General features: G+C 39.1%; 1 protein-coding gene across 3 annotated transcripts in view; it reads left to right on the top strand.

The window, feature by feature from the left end:
• The window catches only part of Atp9b (ATPase phospholipid transporting 9B (putative)), a 216265-nt gene that overhangs the window by 77806 nt on the left and 111027 nt on the right, over positions 1-27432 (top strand). For all 3 annotated transcript variants that reach the window (XM_028768921.1, XM_028768920.1, XM_028768919.1), the window contains exons 8-11: positions 2341-2435; positions 13104-13184; positions 15261-15336; positions 23024-23100. In XM_028768921.1, coding sequence (XP_028624754.1) covers positions 2341-2435; positions 13104-13184; positions 15261-15336; positions 23024-23100 — 329 coding nt within the window. The remainder of the gene's footprint in view (positions 1-2340; positions 2436-13103; positions 13185-15260; positions 15337-23023; positions 23101-27432) is intronic.

Below are 27432 nucleotides of genomic sequence, written 5' to 3'. Positions count from 1 at the left end.
GCTACTTCAAGGTCAATTGAATCCTAAGGACAGAAGTCTCTACTTGTGTTTTATTGCAACTGCAAGTGAGCAGGAATGGTAGACCGCACTGTCTGTATCCTCTGTTGCTGCTGCACTGGGTGTTGACTGAGTGGCTGCAGCCTCAGGGCAGAACAGAAGCTATCTTGGTGCCTCTGGACAAAAGGCTGATGCAGTCACTGTATGAGGTGGGGTCAGGTTCTGGTGAATGACATCAGCAAAGTAGAGACCCAGGCCTTCTGGCAGATAGTTTAGAAGAGAGGTGGGTAGAAGGAGCATGAAAATTAATAATGACTTTGAGAACATGCTGAGAGTAGGCATCTGGGAGGTGGAGTTGTCAATAGTATTCGTTAGGGAGGGAGGGAAGGGCACTGTGGGTTGAAGCAGATTGAGTATTTCTATGGGACTTAGGAGTTGTTTATAGGTATTTGTCATTTTATGATTAATACATAGAGTATAATAAAGTTTGTGTTTTTTGTAACTATTTTATAATTAAAGTCTAAAAGTAACTTGAAAGAATTCTCTGTGATTAAGCTATAACTTTGGTGATTATGTGTTTTTACTTTACTTTGCTTTCTGTGGCATTGGGGATTGAATGAAAGGCCAAAAGGCCTTTGCACATACTTGGCAAGTGCAGTGCCATAGGCTACATCTCTGTCTTTGAATTTATGTTTTTCATGTTTTATGTACTTCCTTCCTTTCATTGTTTAAGAATTGCTTTATTACATGCTTGTTGTAGTTTGTATTTAAATTATGGAAAGAATGCATGATTTTCAAATGAACATTGTAAGGTCTGAGCAGGAAAGTTCTAGTTCCTTCCTCTGTTCCCTTCTTTCCTTTATAGGTGCATTTTATGCATCTATGCTTGTACGTGTGTGTAACAATGCATAGGTATACACTTATATACATAGGTATGCTTTTACATAGAGCACAGAAACACATGTATGAACGCATAGATATCAATGGATGAATGGGACTGCATTGCATACATATAAAAGATACGTGCATACAGAAGCATGTATAAAAGTTTGCAAATGTGCATGTTTGTAGTTCTGTAACCTCAGATATGTGAACATACATGTATACTTCCTTTTTTTCTCTCCTCTTTACTCCTTACCCCTTTGTGTCAGTGTTTGTCAACTCCCCTTTCAAGCAAGCAGTTGCTGCTGCAAAAATACCACACTTTAAAATGCTGATTGCAAATGCATTGCCCTTTCTTATTCTTAAACTTCATCTTTTAATCTGCCAACCCTCAACAAGGCCTCCTGTAGCTCAGAGTGTCCGCAGACTCTCTATGTAGTGGAGGAAGTCCTTGAATTCCAGATCCTCTTGCCTCTGCCTCCCAGTTACTGACATTGCAAGTGTGTGCCACCATGCCTCAGACATGAGTTTCTCCCTCTCCTCTTCATTTCCCTCTCCTCCCTCCCTCAGTGTGTTTGTGCCCCATTTTCTCCATTTGACAATATCTCCTAGGTATCTTTTCATAATGTTGAGGTCTTTGTTCCTTTCGACATTTAAAATTGCTGCCTCTGCTGTTTTATTTAGTTATCTCTCTAGTCCTGGTACCAACCTTTCGTTATTATAAACTGCTGCAATGAGTAGTTCTATGTGTGTGTCATTTAGTGAATTTGTGTTTGCTGTTATCTCTAGGATCAATTCTCAGAAGAGGGATGATGAGTATGGTTTGGGGTAATTAGATTGCTGTGATTCAGATTTTTCCTCTTGTGAAATTTGATGGGTTTGTTATTATGTAATAGTACTTACTTGGGTATTAGCATTTTAGCTGTGCTTATATTACTGAACATTTTATGGTGGTCAATTAACATTTTATTAGCAAGGTAATGTCAGACTCTGAGATATTCTTGTATGTATCTTATTATCTTGTCATCATCAAAAGTAGAAATGATCTAGATAGCTTTCAGTAGTTGATATTAAACCTTACTAGGCATGGGCTGGGGTTGTAGCTCAGTGGTAAGACACCTGTCTAGTATGCTCAAGGCCCTGGTTTTGAGCTCTAGCATCATTCAAACACACAGAGATACTGTCATCACAGTTTTAACTACAACAAAAGTAAGGGCACCAAACATGACATAAGTGATTAAAAAATAGATTAGTGACTATCTTTTTTACAGATTTATTCTCTGAACCAAATTACGTCATCTAAAATGAAGGCTTTTTAAAGCTGTTTGTCCTTGGCACTGTTTGGATGAATCGTTTTCCAGGTCCCAAAGTGCCTAAATCTGCTTTGAAAATACTTATAACTCAGTAGAAACTTCCTTCAGCTCAGTTACAGATGGTGACATTTTCTCCTCTACCTCCAAGGTTCATGTTTTATCCGTACGGACCAGCTAGATGGTGAGACCGACTGGAAGCTGAAGGTGGCGGTGAGCTGCACACAACGGCTGCCAGCCCTAGGGGTGAGCACCACTGGGACACTGTACTCCTTTTTTTTTTTTTTTTTTTTTTTTTTTTTTTTTTTTTTTTTAGCAGTAGTAATGGGGTGATAAGGAAGTTTCTATTGATATTAGCTGACTAATTTGAACACATTAAGCCTGCAATTTGTCATTTCCTTATTCCTCAAGGTCATTAAAAATGATGTGGTTTTCTAGTACACAGACTATTTTAGGTAGTTTTGAATGTTCCTACTGATCGGACATTTAGGCTGTCTAAATTTTTATCTGTCTTAAAATTTCTCAGTTAAGTAATCCATAAAGCTGGGACAAACAGGAGAATCTGTTGCTGGGGATTGTTACTCACTTGGTAGCAGGTTAAAGTATTCTGGGCGAATAGAACTCAAACCTTGACTGAGCCTAGCCCTTGAGCTAAGTTTTGTGCCTGCAGTTTTTCCTTCTGAGGACAGAAGACTTTGATTTGGAGGAAGTGAGTGCTGCTATGTTTCTTATGCTGAGGGAAGGGAAGAGAGTTTCAGACCACACTTACAACAGTTACTGAGTGGGTTCCCTGTCACTACCCAGGAAAGCTGCAGGGAGAGATTAGAGACAACAAGGTCATAGATGCTTGTGGATTCCATGATTTCTAAAGCAGCTTTCATAGATGTCAAGAATCTCTTCTGCTAGTATTTTCCCTCTCTCCCTTCTCTTCCCTCTGTCCATCTTACTTACTTTAAAATTTAAAAAAAAGCCTACAGTTATAGTCGTTGTTGTTTATGTGGTGTTTATATTTTTGTTTTTATTTATATACAACACCATTCTAAACACAAGCAGATTTGCTTTCTTACATAATTTGCTGTCCTTCTGTGACCAGAAGGATTGTAATTGTCATGAGGAGAAAGGCTTCTGGGGGGAGAATAGCTGCTAACTACATACCTTAGACTCTTACAGTATATCGTGTCTTTGGCAGCAGGTGCTTTCTCCTTTGTGTGTTGGACTATAGAAGTTCAATGTCTGAGACTTGGGCAAATTTTACTTTTCTGAGTATTTTAGTATTGCCTATATTTAAGGTCATTTCTAAATTAGGATTTGTTCTTTATATTATTTTTTTTATACCTTTGCCAGACCTGTTGGACCTTGGCCTGGTTTTCTTATTCCTTCCCATATGATATATTGTCTTGTAGTCACTGGCATGTCCTCCTCCTCTGTGATTTTTTACTCCAGTATGTTAAAACTGGAAAACACCTTTTTACCTCTGGTACCAGAAAAATGACCTGGGCCCATGTGAGACACATGTAGTTTCTGGTCTTCAGTTGGAGTTACCATGTGCAGTTCACCAGCCAGCTTCTGCTGATCTATTATAGAGGGAAAAAGGGAAATCTTGCATTTTTAACTTAGTTGTAAAATGTAAACATTGAGAGAAGGCATGTAAATCACATCTTCCTCCTTTAAACAAAGTCTTAGAATTATGAGGTAATAACAATCTTAATGATTTTATATTTATCATCTTAAGTCATCATAGAGTTCTGGCCAAACACATGTAATTAGACACATAAAATCAGTGGAAATTTTCTATTATAAGATCTATCATAAAATACAGATGAAAAGACCTTGCCTGGGTAGAGAATATGGATGACAGTTCATTGTCTTAATCTTGATTATGTAATGACTAGCCCTCCATCCTTCTGTACTAGAAATATGTCTGTCTTAGTCCTTTGATCTTCCTCACCTTTGCCATTTCTTGTTGGTGTGTGTCATTGAAAAGCATGTGATGCTCATGTGTGCAGTATTCTCTAAACTGATAGAGAACAGGAATAAAGTGTAGATCCTTTTCTTAGGTAGATGGAAATATTACTTGTTTTATTTTTATATAGCCTATAGTCATCCTCCATTCCGAAGAGTTTATGTTGATTAAGTTTTTCCATACAATATATTTTGATTTTTTTCCCTTTTCTTAACTCCTTGTAGATGCTCCCAACATCTCTACCCTCCCAACTGCATGTTCCTCCTCTCTCTTTCTCAAAACAAAAAACCCAAAAATAAAAATTAAGCAAAAAACTAATAATAATAATAATAAAACAATCACCAAAACTAAAAGCCTACAGATAACAAACAACCCTCTGAAGGGGAAAAAAAGCAAAAAAAAAAAAAAAACCACCAAAAAAATTAACCGTGCAGTATATTTTGTTTGCCAACTGCTTCTGGGCCTTATGAGGCCTGCCCAGTGACACTGCATTGAAGAAACCTGATTTTTCCCTTTCTATTATGAGATGAAAATATCTCATTTAAGATTGAATGCTTCAAAGTTTCGTATTCTCTGCACATTGTCCAGTTCTGAGTCTCTGTGTTCTCCAAGAAGAAACGTTCCTGATATGAATTCAGTGAGCCACTGATCTGTGGGTATATCAGCATGTCATTAGGAGTCTTTATTGCTATGTTCCTTTAGCATAGCTTTTCCCCATGACCTGACTAGTCTCAGTTTTTTGACCACTTTCACAGTGTCTGGTATGGGCTTATAGAGTAGGCATAGAATAGGCCTTCAATCTGATAGAAAATGTGGTTGGTTACTCCCATAACATTTATGTCACTATTGTACCATGTGTCTTGCTATCAGGTTGCTGTTTTGTCAGGGTTTAAGAATCACCAAAAAATCATATCCCAGACTCAATTAGTATGCAGAAGCAAAGAGCATTTATTCAGCTGAATTTTCTGCATGCAGGGGTCTCCCCATTTGGGAATGGAGACCCCTAATGGGCTCTCAGGCCCAGCTTTTATTGTCAGTTAGGGGAATTCCAGGGAGGAGTATGTGCCCTTTTAACTTGATTGGTTAGCTCTATCTCTAGGAGTCTAATGATTCTACAATTGGTTAGGCTCTATAGACCTCCCTGTGGGTCACTTATTCATTCTAGCTACCTATTCTTACTTCAGATCAGATGACAAAGTGTCCTCAGATTGTCTTCCTGTGGCTATAGTTGGTTGATCACAGGTTCCTGGATCTGGGTTCTCATTTCTGGGAAACAGAAACTTAGTAGTCTCCCAAACTGCCCTTTACAACCTGTCATGGAGTCAACCTGGCTTTAGCTAACTCAGTCCTCTCAGTTCTATCTAGGTCACAGGGTTTGTAGATGGGTGACACTGGTGATTAATTTTTACCTCCAGTAGCATGCAGAGTACCTTGCAGCCCCATGAATGTCAGTAGGAGTGAAGTTTCTAGTTGGACATTCGCTCAATTCCTCTATGTTTGATGACATAAATAAGTGGTGTGTTCAGTAGGTGGGCCTTACTGTCAGGATAGAGAGTAGCCAATAGCCAGTGGTGTTTAAACTTGTTTTTGATACTTGGCACCCATGTAAAAAGCCAGGCCTGCACTTACAATCTATGTGCCGGGAAGATAGATGCAGGCAGAGCCCTTGGACTCAACTTAAAGACACTTTTTCCAAAAACAGAGAACAACTACTAAGGAACAACATTAAATCTCTAACCTCAAAATGTGTGTCCTTTTCCCACCTTATTCAGAATCAAACATGTAATGTGACACATCATCCTCACCCTGCAGTTGAGGACCAGAAGTGCATTTTACTTTCTGTCTTGGTGTTAATGTATCTTTTATTCTCCTGATTTGTCATCTCCCAGGCTCACTGCTTCTGTCTGTTAACCTAGGTCTAGTCTTGGAAGCTTCTAGCCTCCATACAATCCCATCTAGGCCTAGAATGTTTTCAGCCTCTGAGACTTACTGCTTAATAAGCTCAACCCTTCCTAGTTTTTCCTGCTCTCTGGCTGACTGTTTTAACATAGCTGTTCTGGTTCAAACTCCTCTCTAAGATGACTGATTCAATTTGGCTTTTCTCTCTCAGCCTCTCCTAAATTGGTCTGCTTGGCCTCATACTAACTTTGGCAATATGTTCTAATTTTCTGGCTCCTCTTCATTCTCTGGCTTGTTCTGTCTTCACCCGTGTCTAGCTTGTTCTTTCTTCATCCTGTATCTGTAAAACTCTTGATAAAACTGCCTCCTCTGTCTTTCTGCATTGCTCCCTCAAGTAGATTCCTTTTCCTCTGTGTTCTCATGAGAGTTGGGCATATCCTGTTCTGTCAAATCTTTGTCTGATGTATCACTTTGTCTGACACTCAATTAGATATCTCTTTCAGACATGGGGGCTTCCTTCTCCAAACTAATTTTACCTTCATTGTTTGGGATTAAAGGTGTGTACTAAGGGTGTGTTTTTGTATCCTAGCCAAAGGGCCTAAAGGTGGGTGCTAAGACTGGGCTACACCACAACTAGAAACTATTCTTTTCAGTAAATAACACAATCTCAGGATTCAGAGTATGACCAAATATCCTGTAACAGTCTGCTATAGTATCCAGTTATTCATGGATGTTGTTGATCAGGGTGAGAAAGTTTTTGCTCAGAGACTTGAGAAACTGCTGACAAGACCGCTCTATATAAGGGTAAAACCAGAGGCATCTAGCAGAGTCAGGAGCAGAGAAAGAAAGTAACAGACTGGATATGGCCAGGGTTAGGGAAGCAGGAGAGAGGGGGAGAACAGTGGGGATGGCAAGATAGCAGGAGCTAGAGAATAAGCAGGAGATAGAGCATAGCAGGAGAGCATAAGAGAGACTAGTTAGAGTTGCCAGATTCTAAGAAGGATGAGTAGCTACAAGAAGCCCAGGAGCTGGAGTGAGTTTAAGGTCAGGGAGAAGGTGAGAAGGTCATGGACTCTGAAATTAGAACAGTTCTTTGGGATACTGAGGGAGTCTGAGGCCAGCATGAGCTTGATCACAACAGCAGGTAGTCCTATGTCCCTTTTGCCAGAGCAAAGAGAAATGGTTTCTTTTTGCAGCTGGGAACCTGTTTCACAAGTTCCTGAGGAATGCTGCTTTTATCTTCAGTCCATAAATCCTCCTACAGTTCAGTTTTAGCTCTTTTCTAAATAGTTGGATAGCCTGAGGCCTAATAAATGGGTAATAAATGGGTGTTACTTTTTTGAGGCTTTTCTGTATCTTTCTATGATCCTATGTTTTTTCTTTTATTAACATATTAATACATAATATTGCCTGGCTTTATACTGACTTTGTTGTCGTGCCCCCCATAAAATGGAATAAATCCCATTTTCTCCTGGTGGATATCTTTTTCATATATTGTAGCATTTGACTTCTGTGTATTTGCCTGGGAGTAAGGGGAGACTATGTGTGTATGTACACATATATCAAAGGATATTGATTTGTACTGATTTATTTAATGTCTTTTATTTGATAATAAGGGATAGGGTGCTCATAAAATATTTTGTAGAGTCTTCTTGCCTCTTGTATTTTTAAAATAGTTGGCATCAGAAAAATGTTACATACATATTTCTCCTAATTACATCTAAGTTGAAAACAGGCCTTTGTTTCTTGAGGCTTGTCTTGTTAGAAGGGGCCAACAAGAAGACTGTACTTGCCCAGGCCAGGTACCCCTGTCTGTGTCAGAGGCTTCTTCTCTATTCTCTCCTCTGACTTTTTTCTTAGGGGCCATTCCTTCAGAAAATAGATCAGGATGATTTTCCTCTGACGTTAATAGCAATATATCCATTGAACATGCGGTGAGTGATAAAATAGAAGAATCTGCCCCATGAATTATCCTTGGCATCTCACATTTAGGAGAGTATGCCATGTCTACGGTCTTCCCAGAAGGACATTTAAGTAATAGTGTGTTTGGGGTTGGTTTTGAATGTAAGATTTTACAAATGTTTCTTAATTGTCTGTTTTTGAGATAGAGTTTTAGTATGTGACCTAGGCTAGCCTTAAACTTGAAATACTCTCCCTCTAGGCCTCCAGGGCTAGGATTACAGACATGCCCTATCATGCCTGGTGTATGTTAGGCTGTACATAGATGTCTGTAACCTCAGCTACTTGGAGACTGAGGCAGTAGAATTACAAATTCATGTCCCACCCCAGCTACATAATAAACTCAAGATCATCTTGGCTAGCAATATGAATTCTGTCTAAAAATAAAAAAATAGAAAGAGGCCAGGCTATAGCCCAGTGTTGAGTGCCTAAAATGCTTACCTAGTACTTAGATGCCCTGCTCTCAGGTAATTCCAATACTCACAACATCCAATGAGAATATGTGTTTTTGACTTTTATATACATACTCATGTTTTCTTTTCTTTTCTTTTCTTTTTTTTGTTTTTGTTTTTGGTTTTTTGAGACAGGGTTTCTCTGTGTAGCCCTGGCTGTCCTGGAACTCACTCTGTAGACCAGGCTGGCCTCGAACACAGAAATCCGCCTGCCTCTGCCTCCCAAGTGCTGCGATTAAAGGCGTGCACCACCACCGCCCAGCACATATTTATGTTTGTATATATAGTAATTGCTATTGGTAGTTTGTTGTATGGCCTACCAGTATCTTAAAGTTTTTGTCTTTTTTTTTTTTATGTTTTTTTTTAAAGTAGATACTGTTCTTTGTTTCATGCCTAGACTATTCCTACTTCTATAGTCTACATTATTTTGAAGCAATTTCTATCTTCCATAATAAACCTCTACTCTGTCTGGTGTCTGTATAAAATGTAGCTTTCACCTCAGTGGTAGTAAGAGATAGGTTATTTTCTGGAGCTAAAATTGAGTGACCATGGCCTAAGAGCATAGATTCAGACTGATCAATTTTATGGGCCAGAGTGAGTGCTTTAGCAGACCCACCCCTCCCCCTGAGGTACCAGCTGTAGGACAGCTATACGACAGGTCTAGTATAAAACGAAGTTTATTCTGGGGCATGAGAAGGGAGATTGAGAAGGGAGTAGAGGCAGGGAAAAAGAGGAGACAGAGAAAGACAAAGATGAGGGGGCAGGGAACACATAGAGAGACAGAGGGGGAGGAGGGGAGAGGACAGAAAGGGAAGAAGAATGAGGGGTGGGGAGGGGGTCAGAGAGAGCTAACTGGAGGCCAGTCTCTTTATAGCAAACCTGGCTCTTACCTGGCTGTTGCTAGGTAACTGTTGGGTGGGGCCTAGAAGAAATGCTAACACAGACTATGTAAATTCTATGTTCTACTGTGGTAAGAGTTTCATGAATTTTAAAAACCTTTTACATTCATTTCATGTGTGTCTGTGTTTGTGTTGGCAGGTGTGTGCCACAGTGCACATGTGGGGGTCAGAGGACACTTTGTGGTACTAGTTCTCTCTCTACCATGTAGATTTCAGGGATCAAAGGGAGATCATTAAGAAAGCGCCTTTTCCCACTGAGCCATCTTACTAACTCTCCTGAAAATTTTCTTCTTTTTTTTCTTTTTCTTCCTTTCTCTTCTCTTTCTTTTGGCATAAATCAAGGTATGTTTAATACATTGATGGGAATATCAGGTAGTAGTTGGGTTGCAGAAACACGAGGCTATCACTGTTACAGCATAGATGACAACTCAGTCTTTGAGCAGTGGAAGCTAGTGATCTGTTAATCTATTTATAGATGATTTACCCAGTGATCACACGATATTTACAGGTCAGTGTTAGGTGAGCAGTGAATGACCGCTGGGGGAGGACAAAGGTAACTCAAGATAATTTAGTGTTGGATCTGCAGCATTAGTTAGGAAACTATAATCATAGATGTTCGAATCAGTCAGCATCAATTTCGGGTGAATTTCTGAGTGAGAAATCAAAATTAAACAACCATGTTAGCCACCTGCACCAGTATTGTTGTTCTCTTAACAAACTTATTTTTTTTTCTGCAAACTTAAGATTGTTCCCAATTGGTTCTATGGTTTCCAATCTTCCCCATTCACAGCCAGATGAGCCTGTTCCCTAGACCTTGACCCAGTGCATGCTGCGAAGAAGACCTTCAGCCTGTCCTTTCACCAATAGCTTCATTGCTGTATATAAATGTACTGGATTGTGTGGGGGCCAACACTAGCCTGTTCTCCTGGTTGTTGTTTGGTTTCCTGGTGTGCCCTAATGCTCCTTCTTGACAGCTCTTGTCTGTCATTTTAATCATTTCAAGTATTTGTCAGTAGTGAAGTCAGAAGGTCACTAGCAATTATAATGCTGCAGTTACTGAAATATTCCACACTGGTTCTTGAATGTCCAGGGCCCCACAGATGATGAAGCCACCAGTGTACTTCAGAGTGAGCTCAGCCAATCAGCTCCTTTCCCACTCTCACATTGACTGGCAGTCCTTTCATTCCTTTTTCTCAGTCCTTTTCTGTACTTGCCCTCTATTCCAGTGTTTTCCATTTTTACTTTGTTTTATGGTGGAAAATAAGATTGTGCTGTTATCTTAAATGCAGTACAACCATGTTCTTACTCTCATTCATACTTTGTTAGAGTGACTCCATCTGGACAAGTGAGAAGGCTACAAGAGTGATTGCTGCCGAGTCTTCTGACCAGGGGTCAATCCCTGTGGTCCTCCAAGTGAAGAGAGAGCTGAGGCCCCCAGACTTTTCTGACCCCACAGTTGTGCTGTGGCATGTGTATTCTGGAACGCACACAATAAAGAAATGTAAACATGAAAAAAAAAAACTTAGCAGAGGAAAAAATAACAGAGAGTCCTATCTATTGTTAATTTCTTGATATTTTTGCTAAGAGTAACAGAAAAGAAAATACAGAGTTTGAAAGAAACTCGAAACTTAGTTAAACAAAAAATCTGCTGCTGGTGATTCAGCTCCAGAATTTTGGAAGAATAAATTAGCAGTAGAAGATTATCAACCTGGGGGCTCACAGCTTGTGCCCCAGTCAGCTCCTGCCACCTGTCCTTTATAATAAGCCAATTCAAAGAGCCAGGTTAAAGTGCAAAGCAGAAAAGGGAGATTTGCTTAATGCACCACACTGAGGAGAGGGACAGGGTTATCCAGGAACCCCTTAGGTCCATCTTTTGGGTTCTGAAGTGAGATAAATGTTTAAGTAGAGGGCTAAGGACCAACTGTCTAAGCAATCCCTGTGAAGGTATGGTTCCTTTACCACTGTTGACACGGCATTGCCTGGGTGTGGTTGGTCGCATCCTGTTAGGTGGTCAGTCGCACAGGGTGTTAACAGTGAAATCCTCTCTGCCCAATACTCTTTCCTTCTTTCAGCATGAGATTCCTATAGAAGTTCCCATTTCTTTTGGTGTTTATTGTTTTAATACGTTGATAGTCTGGTCTAGAGATACAACTGTGTCTTTAGTTAAGCGCTGCCAGGCCCTGTGAGGTGGAGGTGGGTGAAAGTAGAGAATGGAACTAGAGAAATGTGGAGGTAGAGGAGGGTACAGGTGAAGGGGAGCAGAGCTGAAGGAAGGTTGAGTTGGAGGATGGGGATGGGGGTAGAGGTACAGGAAGGTTGAATAGAGAAAACTGGAGCTAGGAGGTGGAGGAGCAGGGTAGGAGTGCAGTGCTGTGTATCTTCATGTGATGGGAAGCATAGGTGGATATGTAAATCAAAACATTCAGTTGTTTATTTTAATTACATGTATAATTCCATGCTAGTGAGATAGTTTTAAAAATTAGTATACTATTTTATGTCTAACTTTGACTGACTTCTCTTTTTATCACCATAGGAAGTCATGCTTTATTATATTCAGTATTAGGATGATATTCCCTTCATTTTTATTAATGGAAAATATATATGATAATTTATATTTAAAAGGTATATGTTTCATATAATGCAGTATTTAAAGAGGTAGACTTTGCTTATAATGGTGTTTTCAAATTTTATGCCAAATATGGTTTGATAGGAAGTACGAATAGTTATTTGAGTGAAACAATTGTGTAATTCATGAAGTCACTTTAATTTTTTATTTGGTCATACACTAACAAGAATATTTCCTAGAAAAGAACTGAACTTCCTATGCATGGACCATGATAAAGCTGAACACATTTTTCTGTTCCATAGCAAAGAAAGTTCTGATCTTATTGTGGACAGGCAGTTTAGTTTGTCATCATTTCATAGCTAAAACAATGGCATAGCTGTCACTTGTTTTAACTCCTGTGTCTGTGAGTGATGGATTTGGAAAAACTTTGTATCATATTGCCAGTAATGTCCCTGTATATCCTGGCAGTGTGGGAAAGGGTAGGTGAACCTGTTTGTGCTATAGCTTTTTTTTTTTTTTCCTGAGCTGTTAATGTGGTCAGAGCACGGGGCTTGGGAGTCCTGTGACTGAGGTTGCACTGCCGTACTGCAATCCCATATGTGGTTTCTGCAGACACTGTAGACATTTGGGAAATATGCTTCTGGCTTTTGTGATCAAGCAAATTTATTAACAACCATGAGGCCCCAGCAATTTTCAATAAATCATGACTTGCTGATTTATTTCAAAAGATCTATATAGCAGTAAACAATACCATTTACATTTAATTAGTTTTATTGAACAAGAGGCAATTTTATTTGTAATGAAACACATGTTATGATTAAGGATGTATTTTAATGACCTTTAAGTAATGCGAACAAATGTTGCCCTTGACCTAATAGCAGAGGCTTTCCTACATTATTGAAAACTTGAGAATGATTTTTAAATTATCGTGAAACACTTCAAATGACACTCTCATTATTGTGTCATTATTCAGTCATTTGATGTCTGATGTAGTAAATGAAACACACTCTTGTAAATGCTCGTGTGCATGTGGAAATGAGAACTGTTGCAGCTTGTTCTTCATTCCCCTGTATCAGGAGGTGCTGTGTGGCATGGAAACTTCATGTGTTGACAGTTAGTATGACCATGTTTGCTCAGTTAGCAGATTGATGCTCGTTTTTATTTTCTGTATTCCAGGACCTTTTTTCTATCAGTGCCTATGTTTATGCTCAGAAGCCACAACTGGATATTCATAGTTTTGAAGGAACATTTACCAGGGTAAGGTAAATAGTTAATATAAAGATTTTCATTATTTGTAGAAGTTAAAGGTAATGGGCCTTTGTTTAGAGGCAACTGTTGCGGGAAATATTTAAAATGAATACAGCATGGTTCCTGTGCTACTGCCTGCACCAGTGGGTCACATGCTACCAGAGCTCCAAAATCTCTCCACCCAGCTCACCAATGCCAGTGCTTCAAATCCCCCACTGCCTTTGTGGTGCACATCAGGCAAACCCACTCTTTGCCGCCATACCTTTCTCTCTTGAATTTAGTTGCTGCAAGAAGAAAAATGCCACACAAACTTAGTGCAGAAACAATGGTAACTCATTCTCTGGGCACAACAAGTAGACTGCTAATGTTGGGTCTGTATGAAATCTGATTTCTCTGGTGGCAGATCCTGGCGGGTCCATCACTAAACCAGGAGACACGCGAAGCTGCATCTTGCCCCTCTTCTATCCCTCATCCAAAAGCCCCCGCTCTCTCCTCTTTCTCCCTTCTCCTGTCCAACCTGGAAGTCCCTCCTACTTGCCTAGTGATTGGCTCCTTTATTCATTAGGGGATGGTTCACAAGTCACCTGAGTAGTGACCCACTCCTTGTCCACAGCCCCTCCCAGGAGAGCAGAATTTATATCAAAATACAAACAGCTCCAAGTCCATCCACAACAGAAAACAGTTCAGTCTAGACTACACAGAGATCATTGTCACTTATAAAACTATCTGCAATATTGAATTATTTGACACTTAATCTACAAGTGGGAGAGTGCGCGTTGAGAACATCTATGAGGCATTCAGCACCCACGGGAGGTGGATATCATGTTGCGGCTGTGTATGTTTATGTGTGCTGCAGAGCTACATGCTAAGATGTACATGGAAACATAGGAAGAAGTATGTGCACGTGATGCTCTATGGTCTTTCTGTGCTTTTTCAAAATTATTATGAGAAACTCAACATTCTTATAAAAAACATTTTAGCATATAAGAAAAACTGTCACTTTAGGAGTCACGTAATATAAAAATTAATCGAACCTTAATTACAGATCTTAGAGAGTATTTGCATTCTTTTTTTTTTCATCTCTGTTTGTCTTCTCTGGTCTGCATTGCTTACGGCTTCCTGAATGTTGGGAATTCAGGAATTCCTAGACAGTTTTTTGCAGATCTCAAGGTCAGAGAGTAAGAATGGGCTGTTCGAAGCCTGAGGGGTGAGTGTGTAGATGTGGGGAGACGTGTTGAAGTGGTAATGGATCCAGTCTCAGTGGAAGAAGCTGTGTGAGAACCTTCAGCTTAGAAGAGAAGTGGTGGTGTTGGTGAGTTTAAGCAGTTACTTTAGATTTCCTGTTGACGAGAGTCGTAGAGGCTACTGTTATCCCATGAGTAAACTTGGTTTGATAATTACTCAGGTTGCTGCCTCTTGAAGTAGTGTAAAATTCAAAATAGCAGTGTCAGTGCCAGGCTATGAGACTTGGTGGCGTGTCATCTTGGGGCACTGATGTTAGAGATGCCTTGCTCCCTGAATAGGGCCTTTTTTCAGATAGGATCACATGTCCACTAGATGGATTTGGTGAGTGTAGCTCTTTAATCATCAAGGAACTTTTGGAAACTATCAGGGATGGCTCTTTGGGAAACATTGAGGCAAAAATTTCCTACTTAAAGGCATGGTGTCTCTAGGAAGCTTAGTGAAGGGAAATTGACCATTCTGAAGCAACAGTGTAGCACTTGAGAGAGTCAAATCAACCCCATGCCAGTCCCTAAGAGAGAGACTCAAGTTCCTACAGTGTTGAGGCTGCCTTGTGAACTGAGAATGGATTCCAGTTCCCATCATGAGAATGAAATCTCCTCTATGTGTCTGGTTCAAAGAAACAACACACAACAGTTATTTTGAACAGAAAGAACTGTACTGCATATGAAAGAAGAAATGAAATTATAATTTTAGGTTTTTATAATCACCATTGAAATTTGTATTTATTATCAGTTGGGTAGAGCAGACAGACATGTTTCTTTTCTAATGCTGTAGATACCTGAAATGTAAGTAGAACATGACTAATTTCCAGTTTTGTTTTGTTGTTTTCTCCCTGAACAGGAAGACAGTGATCCTCCCGTGCATGAGAGTCTCAGCATAGAAAACACTCTGTGGGCCAGCACTGTTGTTGCATCAGGTGAGGAGAGAGAAGTTCCCTTCAGGAACCAAGTTCACATACACAGTATGTCAGTGTGGTTTGGGTACTCTAAAGCAGCTTTCCTCAGCTTCCCTGAGGGATTTAGCAACAGCTGATTGAGAAGCCAGGAGAGAGTCTTGAGAGTTTGTGAGGAGGCCTCGGCTTCTATTCACTCACGGCAAAGCAAGGCCAGAAGCATGAGAGTGGGGTACAGCCACTGTGAGGGATGGAGCAAGGGCCATGTTTCTGTGTTTGACATTTATTGCTTGTACACAACAGAGTCATTTTCTCAGAGTGTGAGGGATGTCACAGGAGGGTCGGGGAGGCTAGTAATAATTTTTGATGGTTCTTACCTATTTTTTGTCCAGCTGACAAGACCTAGAAGAGACTGGCTGTGCTAGCTGTAGGAGAGTAAAGGGTTAAATGGAGACAGACAAGCCAAGAGAGAGAGAGAGAAGTGGCAAGGACTTCAGAAGTACAGATGATTCTGAGTGGTTTTGAGGGAAATTGGAAGAAGGTGGAATATTTCTTGTGATTAAAGAGGAAGTTACTTAAGTTCACAGTTCTGCAAATAAATTTCTATGGGGTGTATTAGAAGTACAGAGTTTACTACCAGGTCAGAAGTCAGTTGATGCCAATGACAACATTAAGAAGGAATCTCTGAAGAAGCTAGTTGATCTCAAGGAAGTTACCAGACATGAAGCTCAGTGTCCAGATTGTCTGTGTCCTGATTATGGCATAGGGGTGCTATCCCTTCTTTTCTAGAACCCGCCTATTTACTCAGCAGTTTTGAATAGGAGTCACTTTCTCAGTCTGGGACAGTGTAGAATGAGGCAGGAATGGAACCTATCCGTGGCTAAGATGGATAGAAAAGACGTTAAGGAAATGGTCCAGATAATTTTAGCTACGCTTAAGTACCACAAAAAGTTCCGTGTCCTGTGAAAGTATGTGAGCCAAGGACCTTACAGACATGGTGTAGGAAAGGCTTCGATGTAGAAGAGATGTTTAAAATGGATTAAAGAAATACATATGTGGCAGGGCAGTTGTGGTGGACACCCTTAATCCCAGCACTTAGGAGGCATAGCTCTGTGAGTTTGAGGACAGCCTGGTCTACAGAGCAAGCTCCAGAACAGCTGAGGCCCTGTTACACAGGAAAACCCTATCTTGAAAAATCAAAAAGAAAGGAGGAGAGAGAGGGAGGAAGGGAGGGAGGGAGGGAGGGAGGGAGGGAGAGAGAGAGAGAGAGAGAGAGAGAGAGAGAGAGAGATTGACATTGATTGATCCCAAGTGTGATGGCTGACAGGACAGTTGTGGGTCTATTCCCACCAAAACAGCTAGGAGAAGGCCTAGTACTGAAAAGTCATGGTGCCCTAAAAAAGGCTTAGGTACCAGTGTGCCTGACACTGTGTGTGTGTGTGTGTGTGTGTGTGTATGTGTGTATGTACGCGCATGTGTGTGTTGGGGGAGGGGGATGTTAGTCAGGAAGGTAGTTCAGTTATGCTTTGTTTAAATGGATCCTGTTTACATCACAGTCCTAGAAAACTACAGATATTCATTCATCCTTTAGTGATAAGATAGGACAATTTTATTACAATGTTTCACACTTTAAAATAAAGCATGGAGGGGCAGATTGTGAGAATCTTGAAGTGCTCACTTCTGTGAGGTGTTTTATGGTTTGATATGCACATATATTTATAAGATTGTAGGTAGAAAAGCAAAGATGTTTGTCCATGAAGATATCTCAGAGGTGGGAATACTGGGTCCTCTGCTGTGGGGACCAGAGGCTCAGGGACTTTGAATTCAGCTTAGGAAAGGTAAAGCATTCTTGGAAGATTTCACCTGCCCTTAGACTTTCCTGACCCCTACAGACCCACGAGCCATGTACCTGTGAGGTTATGGCACTCTTGCTTGTGTTCCTCAAATGAAGGGTACACCTCAATACCCTGTGTGCCCAGGCATGGAGCTGTGTAGCATCCACCCCAGGGTCAGTTTATAAGAGAGCATCTGCACTAGGGGACATGTAAGGACCTGTTATTATGGCAGAATTTTAATTTTTCTGTCATTGAGCATTTTATTTATGATGTTAAATTAAGTGTTATTAAGAGATTAAAAGATTGTCTTTTAAATACAAATTTTTCTTCATGTTTTGTTTTTTGTTTCTGTTTTAAATATGTGTTAGACTGTTGATACCACATCCCAGTACTATTGATTTGTGGCCTTTCTCCTAAGAACTTCCTGGACATAGTTTTTTTGTTTGACTTTAGATTTCAGGATGACCTTGGCATGTAGTAGCTAAGTACTTAAGAACTTCTCCTGCAGAAGTACTAACATGGGCATCATACTGCCTGTCTCTTGTAGCACTGGTTTTGATGGGTACTTGATCCTCTCAGAAGATGTTCTAGAGTAGTGGTTCTCAGCCTTCCCCACATGGAAACCCTGTAATACAGTAACCCTGCATGTGTAGTGGCCCCCAACCATAAAATTATTTTTATTGCTACTACACAACTGTAATTTTGCTACTGTTATAAATTATAACGTCAATTTTGGGGGGGATAGAGATTTGCGAAAGGGGCTGTAAACCATGGGTTGAGAACCAGTGTTTTAGACAGTTCACTTAGAAAAGAATATCGATATATCTTTCATGTTCACATATGTCTGGGTATTTAAAAATATAGCATTTTCTTTCATTTTAAATATTTTAAAGGATGTTTTATCTTTATTTAAAAACTTAGGAGTGTTGCAAGTCTAAACCTACCAAGGATAATCTGAGGGTTCTGACCTCTTCTCTAACCGATCACAAGCTTAGAGTTCTTTTTAAGTAAACTGAGGATGGAACCTTTTAAAAAATAGATTATAATTACATACCTCCCCCTTCTCTTTCTTCCCTTTTACATGCTTCCATGTGTTTACTCCTCTTCACCTTTCACATCCATGTCTTCCTTTCCTTCCTTGTTGTTCCACATATATGTATTTGTATGTTACACATACATACACAAATATATGTATGTTCCTAAATATTAATACAACCTGCTTATATTATCCATATAATAGTGTGTGTGTGTGTGTATATCTGTCTGTCTGTCTGTCTGTCTGTCTGTGCGTGCGTGTGTATGTTTTCAGGGCTGCCCTTTGGTGTTGGATAAATAACTGGTGTACACTTTTCTGACTCAACTTCTGCTCTTGGCTTTCCTTATTGTCCACTGTTCTTTGTCTATGGTTTAGGCCTTGTGATCCTTCCTACTAGAGTGTCTGTTTTGGTGTCGTCCTTGTTTATTTGTGTTTAGGCAGCCATGTCAATGAGACTTCATGGCATTTATATAAGCTGTATTGTCTTTCTTGTCTCCCATGGCCTAGCACATAGTACGAGTTGTGCCACTGCACCCCATTTCTAGGTCTAGAGTAGCTCTTAGAATGAAATTATTTCTGATCTTTTTTGTCATTTAGTTTTAAAAGTGTGGGACTCCGTGTCAGTGTACAGATTCCATTAAAAAGTAGGTCAGGTCCTCACATGGAGTTGTCCTAAACCTAGAAGCAAACCTTCTGAATCAGTGTGTGAGAATGTGTGTGTGCAGATTGAATTGTCCGTGGTCTCTGTCCTCTAGAGCATGATGTAGCATATATGTAGACGGGGCCTTTATGAGTGCTTGAAGTATTATAGAAGATATATAAACTGACAACAAACATTTGGAAACATTTGTATACATTTGGTATAGTTTACTAAGACTTTTTTTTAATGAGGGCATATTTCCTTTTGTCCTTTAGTTTGTTTTCCTAGTACCACATTTTTTTTTTTATTATGTAGGTAGTAGTTAAATGAACAAATTTTCAAAATAAAGTCTAGATATTTTCTATGTATGGTTTGATATATTCCTACTCTAGCCATGCATAGGCCATTAAGAATTAGTATTGGAGTAGAAAGAGACCACAGTCCAGTGGGAAATCAATCAAATACCAACCACAGAAGGCTGTGGTTGAAGATGTTAGCTGCTTAGTACTGTTTACAGGTATGAAAAGTAGCCAGGAAGAGGCTGCAACCCAAGATCCAGTATGTGGGTGGACACTCTTGTAAAATGCCTGTCTCCTGCAGGGTTTTGTGTAAGCAGCAGAGGTGAACATCAGAATCTTGTCCAGAACTTGCTGCAAGCCTAGTGATTGCTAAAGGCTACAATTGGCGTGCCTCTGACCTAGTAGGTGTAGGTCTCCTGTATCTCTCCCAACAGTTTTAGCCATGTGCATATCTCCTGTCTCTCCCTCTGTCTCTGGCCACAGGGCTCTACATGGGTCCTCTCTTAAGTGCTCTTTGAGTTTCTGAGTTTTAATGTGGACTTCTTCAGGCTAGGTCTGTCGTCTGTATGTACCTGGTACTTTCCTGTTTGGTCTGGTTCCAAAGCTCTTTCTCAGGGAGCATCTGTAAGGATTGGTACCAGAGAACCTCTGTCAACTGTAGTTGGGTTCTGGCTGATGCTAATGACTTCTTTTTATAACTATTTCCTAGGTTCCAGAGCATTACCAATATTCGATATATACTTTACTTGACAGATCTTTTATACATACACAGAATACATACTATGTCTTTTACTTTCTTTCTGGGTTTTTGCTTTGTTTTATTTGAATAACCGTCCCACTGTCCGTTAGTTTAAAGCCAGTAATTAGTCTGTTTAAGGGTCTAGGCATATTATTTTGCATCTATATGTATTTTTCTCTAGATCATCTAAAATAGTTCTCAATTTATAAGTATTGGTTGTGAGTAAATTCCACATGATATCACCTCTGGTTAAAAGGTGGCAACTAAAAAATTTTAAGAGTCTGATTATTTAAAATAAAGAGAGTAGTCAGTTCTATTTGCTGGATTACATTTTTTGGTCATACATGCTACATATTTATATGAAGAATACCTTTTCCCCTAAGGTTGATGCTGTTAGCATTTTTAGATTTCATAGAAAAGTTATTTGCTTTAAAATATAACTTGACTATTAATTTGAATTTGTAGGCTATTTTATGAAATTTAGAAAGATGGATAGCAGGGAGGCTATGGTATAGCTAGAGTGTTAATAACTGACAACCTCAAATGTAGGTGTAATGGATCTACAATTTGAAGTTATGTAGATAGACCACACAGTGACCTTTAGACTCACCCCAAGAGTGCAGCCAGTTTAGGGCCTGGGTGTCTATTCAGTAATATCAGTGTATTATTCTTATGCTAACACTACTTGGGAAAGTTAGCATCTGAATCTTTTTATGTTTTTTTTCAATGACTTTAGTCAAACTCCATGTGTACATTTCAACCAGATGAGTATAGCATTGGCTTTCAGGACTAAGTGCTCATGAGACTTTAAAAATATTTTCTTCCTGCAAACTGAACTAAAATTTGGTTTACTTCTAGATAATATGTCTCATTGCTCTTAGGGATTTTGTTATGCACTACATACCTGATAGGAGTTTCTCTGTGGCTCTGGGTTTAACATGCATATATATTTAAGAATTTACAAAAGTTTCTCAATTTGGAGCAAGAATGAGAGGTTAATTTTAAACTAAAAATGTGGATTAAAAGATTTGAAATTCTTGCATGTAAATGCCCTCACCCCTGGGAAATCTCAACACATTTTGCATCTGCTGCAGTATCCAAGAGTATGTCTTGCCTTGTCCTAGAGGCTCATTTTAAAGACTGTCATCTTTTCCCTTTGCTCTGTGTTTTTCTACAGGGACCTACATCTTTCTATAAATACAAACCTTTTGTCCAAGAGAGTGAAGAGTCCTGCATAGTACTCAACTAATTCAAGCAATTTAAAGTAATTAAAAGGCATGAGACTCAGAACAATAATGCATTTAAACTAATTACACTGAGTAGTCATTTTTAGCAACTATCAAACGAGAGAATATAGTGAGAGCCTTTAGCAAATGTTAATACATTACACAACTGTAGCATCAGGAGTTGTGCCAGTGTTCCATGTCTCTTGTTAGTCTTGATTTCTCTCGTTGAGTACTGTAAATTATACCAGCCTAGAATCCACATTATTCAGAATCTGTCTTGGTTTTTAGGATAGAGATTTTATGCTTGATGAATCATTCTGAAGGCTTCCTTGACACTTGTTTGTTCTGCTAATCTTAAATAATAAATAAATAAATAAATCCAGTTGGAACTTACATTTGTTGTGAGAATGTGGTTATTTCAACATTAATAGCAATTTTATATTTTTAATAAATTAAATTGGCAAAATAGGAAGATAGTGTTGATGAGGTTATATTTAACATTTAACCTTGTTCTTTTAATAGTGAAGCAATTCTGTGGTGTAAGCTTTTGTGTGAGAAAGTTTCTGATAGTGTTACCTCATAAGTATTAAAATTTTGTCCACTAAATGCTGTCATCTTGTGTAGGTAGTTTAAATGGATCACAATACAGAGAGATAACACTTGGGTAGCTGGGTGAGCTTCATGATCCTTGTTGGCCAGTCACACCTTCCTAGAACTTGGTTCAGTTCTAGGTAGGAATGCTCAGCTAGAACTACAAGATCTGTATCCTCTGTCAGCTACATGCCACTGCTGAGGACCACAGTGGGTCTACCCCAACATGTGGCTCTTCCTGCTCAGATGGAGCAAAGAACAGTTCATATTTATCTCATGGGTCCTGACTTATGGTTTGCTAAATTTCACATGTTAATGTCATATCTATGGTTATGTGTATTTTGAGGTTTTGTTTTTGTTGTGGTTCTTACTGTGTAACCCAAGCTGGCCTTGAACTTTAACAGAATAGTTTTTATATAATTTTTCTAGTTAAATTTGTTGGGACTGTTAATTTCAGTACTTTATATGCATACATATATAATGTCTTTCTACTTTGTAATTTTAATATAAAAGTTTTTAATTTTAAGGACAAAAATAGGTCTATAAATGATGCAGGTATTATGTATAGGTTCCATAGGTTTTAGTTTTGCAGTCTATAGATAAATGCTTGAGCCTTTATAACATACACGTTAATTATCATTTCCTTAAGTTTAAAAAGTACTACACATTCCTGACCTATCGGCTTAGAAAACCAAACTTTTAGAGACATCCATTAAGGAAATGAGTAGCTTCTAAATGTAAAATCGTGTTTTTTAAAATGATGTTTCTGGTGAGTTTTTGTTTGCTCGACTACATGTTTTTTTTTGTTTGTTTGTTTGTTTTGTTTTTGTGGTGGGACCCAGGGCCTATCACATGCTGGCCAAGTGCTCCACTGAGTAATGTCCTGTCCTCTGATGCTGTTTTCTTAATGAGCATGTGAAGCAGCCACAAAGGCTCTCCTGGACTCCCATGCACAGTCAAGACTCCCTGTCCTGATATGGAGGTCCAACAGTGTGGGTTTCAGATAGGAATACAGCCTTTGATACCATTGTAATAGTGAATTTCTCACTGTTTCAGTAGACAGTAAGGAAAAGCCCCTGCCACTCTCATTGTCAGGAAGAAATGTGTTAATAGTTTTTGCTGTTATGTGTAGGCAAATTTGTATTGTTTAAACAAATTATGTCACTTCTAATCCCCTTTTAAAAGTTAAGGTTAAACTTTGCTGAACTGACCAAATCAAGTAGACTGTTGGATAAATGTGTATGAGCTCAAACAGTATAATAGATTTTCCATCAAGACAATTAATTAGAAAGTGTTATCTATGCTTTCAAGTATTGCTATAAGGACGACTTTCATGTTTTTGCAGGTACTGTAATAGGTGTTGTCATTTATACTGGAAAAGAGACTCGAAGTGTAATGAACACATCCAATCCAAAAAATAAGGTAGGCTAGATTAAGGAGCAACTGCTTTAATGAACTTGCTTTTTCCTTTCAGTAGGAAAGTCTATGTAGAGCTGAGTAGCCCATTTATATAACATAATATATAACATGAAAAACAGATTCAATTGCTGGCAAATTGTAATGAGTCCCTGTGTCTATCCATTCTCACAGTCAAGAATCCTTTGCCTCATCTGCCTTTCCTATATTCCTTATTTTTGATAGTTAGTGCTGGGTTTCTCATCTTAAGTTTATTTTGTAGTTTGTGTTCTTTATGTTGATGGTTTATTTTTAAAACAATCTATTAGTGCTTTGTATTATTTATCTTGATAATATTGTTATATTCAGTTTATTTCTTTCATTTCAGAAACATAGTAAAAGCATAAAGACTCCTGATAACACTCCTGAAATTATCACTTATGCAATCAAAATGTGTTTATAAGTTAAATCACAATGAAAAGTTAGTGTGAATTCTCAGTATTTGCTGTGTGACTGATTCATTGTTCATAGTAAGCTCAGTGTGTCAGTGTTTGAAAGTACAATAAATGAAAAACTTTGCTGTTCAGCTTATGTTTATTTGAAATATTACTGATATATTTAAGTAGAGCAAACAGTTCTCACAAATCCATGTCTTACTCTGTAGCTTACTAATAGTAAAGGTTGGTTTTTGCTGGAAAACTTTCTACTAAGCAGTAGAAATGAAATATGTCCTTAAAAAATACATGTATATGTCTGGTTTTATATAATCCATTTCTTCAGCTAAGAACTATTTTTAAAATAGCCTTTCAAAAATTATGCCAAATGTAGTGGCTTATGTCATAAGTTTGAGGCCATCCTGGGCTTCATAGTAAAAGAGTCTGGCTCAAAAACAAAACAAAACAACAAACTAAACAGGAAAATATCATCAGCCCCACATATGGTCCACCTCCACTACAATGATTAACTCTCATGCATGCTGGTGTGAGTGGGGCCTGCTAGAGAGTCTCCCAACACAGCTGGTCAGTTATGGGTAGGTGGGGGTGGGGGGAGGAGGAGGAGGAGAGAGAGAGGGAGAGGGAGAGGGTGAGGGAGAGGGAGAGAGAGAGAGAATGGATAGATGGATTATGAGTAGATGGATGATGGATGGATGGATGGATGGATGGAAGGAAGATGGACAGACAGCAGACAGTATCCAACAACAGAAAAGTGAGTGGTGAAGGTTTGTGCATGTGATGAAATTGTGCCAAATGTTCAGTGGATCCGTTTCACCAGGTTAAAGCTCAGACAGTGAGTTTGTGTGCATATATCCTACTGTAACTTCAGTATGAACTTAACTGTGATGAGGAGTAATATCCCTTTAGATTTATTTAGCAAACCCTATTGTGGGGATCAAATATACCTTAGTCACTACTTCAACAATAGAACTAAAGTTATATTAAAACAAATCAGTAGCTAATTATAGAATGTTGCTCATATTTATGCATATTTTCAAAGAAGTGTGATGATTGTTTCCTCAAGTGAACAGGTAGAATATTCTAATGCACACGCAATGTCAAGACTTTTCTTACTATTTTCACTTTTTGTTTATGGTGATATTGGGATAATTTTAATTTTAAGCAATAAGTTTAACATTTTAAAAGCTACCTTTTAATCAGACTTTTAAATTCCCCCTTATTCTTCAGTTGCAGTTAGAGCCAGTTGTTTTTCATAGTCTCTAGCTTAGCAGCTTTAGTCTCTGCTCATGTCTCATGTTGGCTCATTATGCTTCAGACACGTTTATTGTCACAGTTAAGAATTCTCACACATGCTTTGTCACTGGGGTACAATCTAGGTTTTGCCATTGATCAGGTTCTAGACTTTGAACAAATGATTTAATTCTGCATCTTCATTTTCACATCTGTAAAATAGAGATGGTACCAACATGCGGTTAAGAATCAGCTCGTGCATGTGTTGCTTTTAAAAAAGAACTTGCTACCTAGCAAGTGCTCAGTAGATGCTGTATTATAATTATTATCATAATAATTATTTTTTGTTGTTGTGTAGCTTTGACTGGCCTGGAACTCACAAGTACCCCCCTGCCTTTCCAGAATTTTGGGATGTGCATCACCACACTCAGCTGTATCACAGTTCCTAATGTTCTCTAGTGACATGAAATATTGCCAGTCTCAATTCTTATTTCCAATTTAAAATTTAAAAATACCTGCTGATTTGTATGTAGAACTCCTAAGCAGCTGGGGCTGGGAGGAATGCTCACTGGGTGCTCTTCTGGAGATCCCCAATTTAATTCCCAAGTACCCACAGTCATCTATAACTCTAGTCCCAGGGAATTTGGCACCATCTTCTGGCCTCTGAGAGCACAATGGTTCCCCTAGTTACAGAGGGTTGTAAGTTGCCACATGGGTGCTGGCCCACAAGCCCCATACCTCTACAAAAGCACCAAGTGGTATTAGGGAGGGGAGCCCTCTCTCCAGTACCTCTTCTCTTGTGTTATTTGAAATATCCTTGATTCCTTGATGTTATTGAGGATAGGATATCATTGGAGTTTTATGGGCTTACATTAGCACCTGTGCTCTACCATTAATAGACTTCACAGATTGATATAAAAGTCTCTTCAGTTGGCCCCACCCTGGGCCATAATTGGTGCTTAGTCTCCTCCCTTTTTAGCCACACTCATAGAAGTGACTGTTAAGGTCTACAGAGTATTTACTACACTGTTGATAGTTCTTAGAATCTTTTCTGAAAACCATTAATATTAAAATTTTATAGCTATCTAAAATCTAATCTTAAAATAGTTTTTGCATTCTGTCTTTACATTTATCACTCCTGTGTGCTCACTTCCATCTCTCTTCTTCCTGTGGTCCTTCATTGACCCATGTTCCTTCAACTGACTCCTCAGGACACTGTGTGCTCAGGCTGAGCCTGCTGACAGGCTCCTTAGGAGGTATTTCTCCAGACTTGATATTCAGACACTTTTTTGTAACTTGAGGCTTAACCCAAAAGAAAAATAAATTATATGTGTTTATATGTGTATGCAGTGAAATCTTTCCAAGTGTTCAATCCTAGTTTCATATTAGTAAAGTTCAGGAAAGGACTTCAGTCAGGCTACAGTGGACCAAACAGTTAGGATTTTCCAGGGGGAATTGTTGGTTTTGATATATGTTAAATGAAAAAGAATGTGATGTTGACTGCAACTACAGAACAGAGTCAGAAATGGATGTTTGCTGTTTGTATGATATTTTTCTAAAAGCTGTATCCCAATGTTCTATGGCTTTTAGACTTCAGAGAGGACTAGTGCAAACAAAACCAAGCATTTCAGAGGGAAATCAGATTATTTTCCTCACCTCTAATGGATTTCAACTAGCAAATATGTCTTGACCTCTTAATTCTGACAGTGATCCTAAGCGGGGGACCTTGATTGACAGGGTGATTAATTGCAATTTAACTATGGAGCTCACTGCTGGCAGAGTAGGTACTGCTTGAAGTATTGATAATTCTGAATGAGTGAGTACTGGTTACCAGTCAGGATGAGCTAACCCATGCCAGATAATATACTGCATAGACCATGGTAGCCTCTGCAGCAGTCTCACATAGATTTTGTGCCAGACTTCATCTGGCTTGCTCATTATGAGGCCATGATGACTTACCTTGGCAGCCTAGTTCCATGAGCACTAGGATAAGGACCGGTATCCCACATACTGACTCTTAATGGCTTTTACCAATGAACCACATAGGGTTAGTGTCATTGGCCAAAGCAATTAAATGGCCTCATCTAAGTCCAGTGTATCAGGAAAGTACAATCCTGCCCTGTGATCCAGTGGGAGAGTTGGAAATATCTGTTGAGCAGTATTAGTATTAGTACACTTACAATGTGCTTGTAGATGCCATTCTCATGGAGTCTTCTGGCTGGTAAGGAAAAAAAGTGAAATTCTAAAGAATGTTTGTTTCCAAAGTTAAACAGAGGAGATGGGAAGATTACCAAGAAAAAAAGACAGCTGAGTGCAGAGGGTGTTGAATCTACTGGACAGAGCAGTAGCAATGGGTGCGAATTGCAGGAGTTACTGGAGAAAGAAGTCACTAGATTTCGAAGTCTGAAAAATACTGGTATAATTCAGTAGTTGCCGTAGATTTTCAAGACAGAAATTCAGGTTAGTGCTCTTAGAGTTAGAGAAGCTTAAAGGGCACTGCAGGATGGGTGTGGATGTCCTGCTGCAGGAACTGAGTCAGGGTTAAGGGAAGGGAAGACTTAATCATTCTTGGCCAGGATTCCAGACCAGGGAGAACTAATGTTAATTAAAGGAGCTGAAGAAAGAGGAAGATGAGGGGGGGAGGGAGAGAGGGAGGAAAGGAGGGAGGGAGGGA

This window comes from Grammomys surdaster, unplaced genomic scaffold (assembly GCF_004785775.1).
Source record: "Grammomys surdaster isolate TR1022 unplaced genomic scaffold, NIH_TR_1.0 189, whole genome shotgun sequence".
NCBI classification, from domain to species: domain Eukaryota; kingdom Metazoa; phylum Chordata; class Mammalia; order Rodentia; family Muridae; genus Grammomys; species Grammomys surdaster.
The sequence above is the reverse complement of the archived record's forward strand: the minus strand, read 5'-3'. Positions and strand labels throughout refer to the sequence as shown.